This window comes from Cynara cardunculus (assembly GCF_001531365.2).
Source record: "Cynara cardunculus var. scolymus isolate 2C chromosome LG 2, CcrdV1, whole genome shotgun sequence".
NCBI classification, from domain to species: Eukaryota; Viridiplantae; Streptophyta; class Magnoliopsida; order Asterales; family Asteraceae; genus Cynara; species Cynara cardunculus.
This window is the reverse complement of record NC_037529.1, coordinates 3,112,125-3,119,299: the sequence shown is the minus strand read 5'-3', so window position 1 is coordinate 3,119,299 and position 7,175 is coordinate 3,112,125. Positions and strand designations below refer to the sequence as shown.

The window sequence follows — 7,175 nt, the reverse complement described above, 5'->3', positions numbered from 1 at the left end:
GAGGGGATGGCGGATATGGTGGGGGTCCCGGAGGTGGAGGGGATGGCGGATATGGTGGGGGTCCCGGAGGTGGAGGGGATGGCGGATATGGTGGGAGTCCTGGAGGTGGAGGGGATGGCGGAGATGATGGAAAATGTCCTGAAGGTGGCGAAGGTGGAGGAGATGATGGAAAATGTCCTGGTGATGGCGGAGGTGGTGGTCTTGGTGGAGAAGGAGGAGATGACTGCGGACGTGATGGAAAAGGTCCTGGTGACACAGGTGGAGGTGCCGGCGGTTATGGTGGTAGTCCTAGAGGTGGAGGAGATGACGAACATGATGGAAAAGGTCCTGGTTGCGAAGGTGGAGATGAGGGCGGTTATGGTGGTGGTCCTGGAGATGGAGGAGACGATGGAAAAGGTCCTGGTGGCAGAGGAGATGGTGGACAGGATGGAAAAGGTCCTGCGTGTGGAGATGTTGGCGGTTATGGTGGTGGTCCTGGAGGTGGTGATGACGGTGGACATGATGGAGAAGGTCCTGGTGATGCAGGTGGAGATGTCGGCGGTTGTGGTGGTGCTCCTGGTCCTGGTGGTGCTCCTGGTCCTGGTGATGCAGGTGGAGATGTCGGCGGAGGAGACGGGCATGATGGAAAAGGTCCTGGTGGCGGAGATGGAGATGAGGGCGGTTATGGTGGTGGTCCTGGAGGTGGAGGAGATGGTGGAGATGATGGAAAAGGTCCTAGTGGCGGAGGAGATGGTGGAGAAGATGGAAAAGGTCTTGGTGGCGGAGGAGATGGTGGAGATGATGGAAAAGGTCCTGGTGGCGGAGGAGATGGTGGACAAGATGGAAAAGGTCCGGGTGGCGGAGAAGATGGTGGACAAGATGGAAAAGGTCTTGGCGGAGAAGGTGGAGATGTTTGCAGACATGATGGAAAAAGTCCTGGTGACGTAGGTGGAGATGCTGGTAGTTATGGTGGTGGTCCTGGAGGTGGTGATGACGGCGGACATGATGGAGAAGGTCCTGGTGATGCAGGTGGAGATGCCAGCGATTGTGGTGGTGGTCCTGGAGGTGGTGATGATGGGCAACAAGGAAAAGGTCCTGGTAGTGGAGGTGGAGATGAGGGTGGTTATGGTGGTGGTCCTGGAGGTGGAGATGATGGAAAAGGTCCTGGTGACGGAGGAGATGGTGGACAGGATGGAAAAGGTCCTGGTAGTGGAGGTGGAGATGAGGGTGGTTATGGTGGTGGTCCTGGAGGTGGAGATGATGGAAAAGGTCCTGGTGGCGGAGGAGATGGTGGACAGGATGGAAAAGGTCCTGCATGTGGAGATGCTGGCAGTTATGGTGGTGTTCCTGGAGGTGGTGATGACGGCGGACATGATGGAGAAGGTCCTGGTGATGCAGGTGGAGATGCCGGCGGTTGTGGTGGTGGTCCTGGAGGTGGAGGAGACGATGGACATGATGGAAAAGGTCCTGGTGATGAAGGCGGAGATGATGGCAGTTATGGTGGGGGTTCCGGAGGTGATGGGGATAGCGGACATGATGGAAAAGGTCCCGGGGACGAAGGTGGAGATGAGGGTGGTCCTGGAGGTGGGGGAGATGGCGGACATGATGGAAAAGGTCCTGGTGGTGGAAGCGGAGATGAGGGCGGTTATGGTGGTGGTCCTGGAGGTGGAGGAGATGACGGACATGATGGAAAAGGTCCCGGTGACGAAGGTGGAGATGAGGGTGGTTATGGTGGTGGTCCCGGAGGCGGAGGAGATGATGGACACGATGGAAAAGGTCCTGTTGATGAAGGTGGAGGAGATGAAGGACATGAAAAAGAACCTGGTGGCGGAGGAGATGGTAGTGGATATGGTGGGGGGCCCGGCGGTGGAGGGTATGGTGGACCTGGAAAAGGTCCTGGCACCGTGTATGGTGGAGATGGAGGAGATTATGGCAGTGGTGGAGGTTATGGTGGGAACCCACACCCATATCCATACAGTGGCAGTTATTTGCCGGGCGGTTGGTATTGGCCGGGCGGTGGTTATTGGCCGGGTGGTGGGTATTGGCCGGGGGGGAACAACGGGTATGGTGGCTACAAGAAGAACAGTGGAAAACGAGGCCAGTAGAGAAAGCCAAAGCCAAAAAAGGAAGTCCATGACCTCTATTCTCTTCCTATATGTATATCTTTCTATAAAAGGAAATAAATCATTCTAGCATCATCTTCATATGTGAATATAAACCACATTCATAACTGCATACTGACCAAAAACAGAAACCAAAATCCGAAAAACAAGCATCCATTTTCGTTTGAAATCCAAATCCAAATATAACTACTGATATATCTGTGCTAAACAAAAACCGTCTCATAAGCTGCACAGAACCTTAATAAAAAAGGGAAACGTTCAACAACACAAGGAGACCAAGCAACACTCGGTGTCAAAACAAAACTGTGATCCTATGGGGAATCCCGACTTACCTCCCCATCCCTAGACTAAACCAGAAAACGAAAAACGAAAAAGTTTGCTTCATGCTGGTCAACGAGTCTCATGATCTCCCTACATTTATCCAACAACGCACTCTTTGACCGCTCACACATCTGCCATTATAAGTGCAATCGTATATCAGCAAGTAATGAAACGTCAAAAGAATTCACTTTAAAACCAAATCAAACCAGCACGGACCGAACCAAACTAACGCAATGTATTCCCACTCGAAGGTGGGGTCCACAGACCATATGATTCAATGCTAGAAATCTAACCCTTACTGAGTGACATGTAATTCAACCCCTTAGTAAATGGGTAGACCCATTGGATCACTCACTAGGTCTCCAAGTTGAATGGTTCAACGATTGGGTCGCTGGGACGAAGTAGGGCTCTAGAATTCGGGTTCTTACTGGTGGTTCAATGGTTGTCAAACTTTTTAACTATTGGTTATATTATTTTTCTTATAAGATGAAAGACCACCCTGAGTACGCTTTTAATGTCGCTAGAAAAAAAAGAGATTAGGAATACACACCTCGAGCTCAATTGGCGGCAGGAAGGTAGATCCTGATGATGTCCCTATTGGTGACTTTGCGGCGACAGGTTGGACATTTGGGCACAGCAGCAATAGCAGTTTTGATGCAACCTTTGCAGAAAATGTGACCACATTTTGTGGTCACCTCCTCAACTAATGGTCCCATGCAAACTGGACAGGTGAAGGTAGGTGGAGGTGGAGGTGGTGGTGGTGGTGGTGGTGGCGGCGGTGGTGGTGCCGCCACAGGCTGTTTCTGTTTCAATTATAAAAAGAAATCAGTTTTCATTTGATATGTTAATAATAACGTAAATAGTTAAAGTGCATAATGAGAGACATGAGATCAAGAAAGATGTGTCTAAATAAATGGTTGTTCCAGCACCACTATAAGAGAATCAGACGTTTAATGCATATAAATGAACTTCATTACGTAGGATGGAAGTTATTATAAAAACGTGTACTATATTTCGTCAAACGCATTGCTGAGAACAAGTCACTATAAAGAGCTCGGCACAATTTTTGCAATTTGCTTAATTTTCTGAGGTCTTGCACACCATTCAAAATGTTAGACCAGTTCTAGTTGAACTCAAAACGGCCATTTTTAATTTAAAGAAGAGCAGCAAACAAAACACTTGCAACACAGTCCTTTAAGCATCGCTCACTCGAGTATATATATTTGTGTGTGTGTGTGAGTGATTGTGTGGGCAACATATCAGATAAACCATGCTTACAAGGAATACATCATATAAGACATCATCAGATATTGGTATTACCATGGAACAGCTACTTCCTTCCAAATTGATGACTAGATGCTGCGGGTTAGATCTTTTCCTTGGGTTGCGCCGGCGAGAACCAAGAACAAGAGAAGGCCCGGCTGCCATTTACAAATCACGTAAGACAATTGCAACTTAAGAAGTAAGAAAAAGATATCAGACACATGCTCAAAGACATATGCCAAGAAAGAAGAAAACAGTAGCCCTTCATATTTCATCCACGTCATGTCTTGAGCTCCAATGGTGGCGATTATTACAAGATTATCTTTCCATTGATTACTTGTTTTAACTGGACCACGTATGATATGTACTTATTTAATTACACATTCTTATTTAAGAATTTAAGAAAGTAATGAGAATCTCAAATTTAGCAAAAGAAAATATTTCTTAATAAGTACATCATTAAAAGAATGGGTTTACAGATCAAGACTCTTAAGATTACAAGTTGTACCTCCATTAAGGTTGCAGCATATTAATTGGAAACCCAAGAAGTGATTAATGTACAAGTTATTAAACAATGGAAGTCGAAAGTATTTATGAAAAAGCAGTAACAAATAACGAAAACCTAATAATTAGCAGCCACACTATCTGCACAGTCGGTAACTGAGTATTAAACAATTAAAAGGAAGAGGATTTAAAAGACACATATGTCAGAAGCGCATCTCAAAACCAAATCGATAAAGCTTGATCCTTTTACAAAGATGTGCTACTATTTTCTTCATATGGGAACACCTAAGGCAAGAGGATAAGGTCTTATGCCTGCTGCCAAGGTGGTCGGTAATCTACTTCCTGGCACACAACCTCAAAAAAAGTGATTCAAAGAACACGCTATGCCGACCTCATAGGTTAGCCAGTACTTTCTCAAAATAATTAAACACCCTACTATAAGTTTAAGAGAGAGAGATTGGAATTATGTACAAGCAAAAGGAGTCTAAACATCGTATGAGTCAAAAAAGAGACAGTTATGATATGCAAGTTCTCTTCTTATACTTTCCATCAACAGAAGAAAGAAAATAATTGTTGTCTCACTGTCTAAGCATTAAACTAAGCCGATAACTCTTTCCATCGAAGTCATTAGTTCCAGAAGATTATTGTCGAAAAAGAGAACATAGATATTTACAGTTTCAATATTATAAAAGAAAAGCCTTAAGAGTTGTACAGAACCCTTATTTTTGTGGCAGTAATGACCTAGCAAAACTGAATATAGAGGACATATAGTTTATTTCAAATTGGAGAATAATATCAAGTCCACAATACAACAATAGCTCATGAAGGAACCACATAATGAAGTAGACATAAAAAGCCACACATGGTTATATCATCAGGGGAGTGTGAGAATGAGCATGTTGAGGCCAGCAGTGTTTACCTGATTCCACATTAACCACTGAAGTCCTTGCTTGAAGTCTTCGAGAACTGTTCCTAGCCTGACAGAAGACAACCACAGCTTAATAATCTGAATACTTCATAAAGATATAAAAATGTAAAGCACTTAATTTTTCAGTGTAACACAGAATGTACTTCTTCGAAATCTGTGAGGGTTGATATGATAACATCATCATCCAAGTTCTCAACGTCGATTGGTACAGGTGGCGTAGGATCCAGTGGCTGAAAATCTTGCCTGACCAGAGACACAGGAACAATTCGCGAATGGACTTGCTGAACCGGAGGCGGAGGAGCCTCAACCACATTAATTGTAAGTGGGATCGGCTCATTATGATCAGCTGGTGGAGGATCGTTGAGATCCACGTCAAGCACCTTCCTTCGCCTACCACCCCTTGCATACATTATAGTTTGCCCCTGTCTGCTCATGGTGATGATCTAGGAGCTCCACACTCCCCTGAAATGAGTAATCGTGAAAAAGGAAACTTCATAATAATTTACAGCCTAACAACACAGCTTTTAATCAAGATAAGTGTAAGTTGATATAGCATGACATGATCCATGGCCAACATACTAGAGAAAACAATCTACGACCAAAGATTGAAGAGCCCATCTTGCAATAAAACCTTTCTTTCTAATACTGTTAATTAAAAAATCCTGGATTTTCAAATCAGTTCAGATAAAGAAAAGCACCGTTCATGATCAGAAACAACCTGATTATATTTAAATAAAAGTATCATCAGAGATCAAATTGCCAAAAGAAGATCACTACTGTAGAGGAATATAAACTAGCTCAACCAGAAAGATTATGTATTAATTGTTTGGCAAATCAGCACCACATTATCCCTTAAAAATTTATTTAAAATCTTCGCGTACTCGGTACTTCTAAGATGCTTCACCATCGGCATAATCAAATGATACAAACAAACATATAACACAGGAAGTTTACAAAAAAAAAAAAATTGGCCGTGCATATACAGTGCATGATCATTCATATTTCTATTATCTAAATTCCGATTCATAGAATTGAGAAACAAAAAACGAAAAGAAAATCTAAAACAGCTAAAAACTATAAACCAAATCCGAAGCCATTCTAATATGCTTCAATAACCCCCACACATACATAACCCCTTGTTTTTAGGTGTGAGATTCAAGGTGCTCAATTTCATGCACTTTCAAGAATCATTAAAAAACACAAAATCCGAAGGAACACACATCCACAAGCAATCAACCTCGTGCATATCCCTCTACTCAAAATTCAATTTTCCAAATTCCTAAAACTATGTTAACCATAACAAGAAAAAAAATTTGATGATCGTTTAAATTAACAAAATTTGCATGTAAAATCATGCCTCAACGCCTCCCCTTCCAAAAAAAACACACTTGCATTAGGTATGAATAGAAATTGAGAATCCAAAGCGATCAAAATCAAATGTGTGCATTTCAAAAAAACGAATGGAAACGTAAGCGTGTTAGCTTTTTCTTTAAAATTTTGTAAAGAACTTTGTGATCAAATGTAGAATTCATAATTCACGACACAGTCGCAGAAAGAAGGTAAGATTCAATCAAACCCTAAGCAAACAAGTTAAAAAAAAAAATTCGTCACAAATTGAAGTAAAAATAAGATGATTGACAAAAAAAAAAAACATGAACATCAAACGATTGATGACAATGAGGATTGAAAAATCGACTAAAATTGACAAACTCAAATCGAAATTCAACCTGAGCTGCAGCGATTTTCGAATGATCGAAAACCTAGAGCAATAAAATGATGATCATACAGAGAGAGTTCAGTGTTCTTAGACCTGTCTAGGGTTTATGAAGAACAAGAAAAGGGGGGAAATATTTATAGGGTAAAATCCAAAAAGTTGTCCTGATAAACGGGTCGGGTCGGTGGATGTCTAAAAACAAAACACGTCTCCTCAGACGATGACACGTCACGCATCAGATGTAATCGGTTTTACCCGCGAGAATTTTGATTTCGAAATGTTACACTTTACTACCCTCAACTTTTTAATATTTTACAAAATCTAACTACTTGGATTTTATATT

At 42.7% G+C, this 7,175-nt stretch overlaps 2 protein-coding genes across 2 annotated transcripts in view; one reads left to right on the top strand and one right to left on the bottom strand.

The window, feature by feature from the left end:
• The window catches only part of LOC112508242 (glycine-rich cell wall structural protein 1.8-like), a 7,343-nt gene extending 5,259 nt beyond the window's left edge, over positions 1-2,084 (top strand). Inside the window, exon 2 of the mRNA XM_025113037.1 lies at positions 4-2,084. Within this exon, the coding sequence (XP_024968805.1) occupies positions 4-2,084 (2,081 nt within the window). The remainder of the gene's footprint in view (positions 1-3) is intronic.
• Positions 2,085-2,207: 123 nt separating this feature from the next.
• LOC112507733 (formin-like protein 20) lies at positions 2,208-6,922 on the bottom strand. The gene is made up of 6 exons (XM_025112420.1): positions 6,846-6,922; positions 5,262-5,580; positions 5,110-5,167; positions 3,744-3,844; positions 2,974-3,226; positions 2,208-2,554 (listed from the first exon to the last, which is right to left on the bottom strand). The coding sequence occupies exons 2-5, from the start codon at positions 5,550-5,552 to the stop codon at positions 2,981-2,983; spliced, it is 696 nt and encodes a 231-aa protein (XP_024968188.1). The 5' UTR covers positions 5,553-5,580; positions 6,846-6,922; the 3' UTR covers positions 2,208-2,554; positions 2,974-2,980.
• Positions 6,923-7,175: the final 253 nt, after the last annotated feature.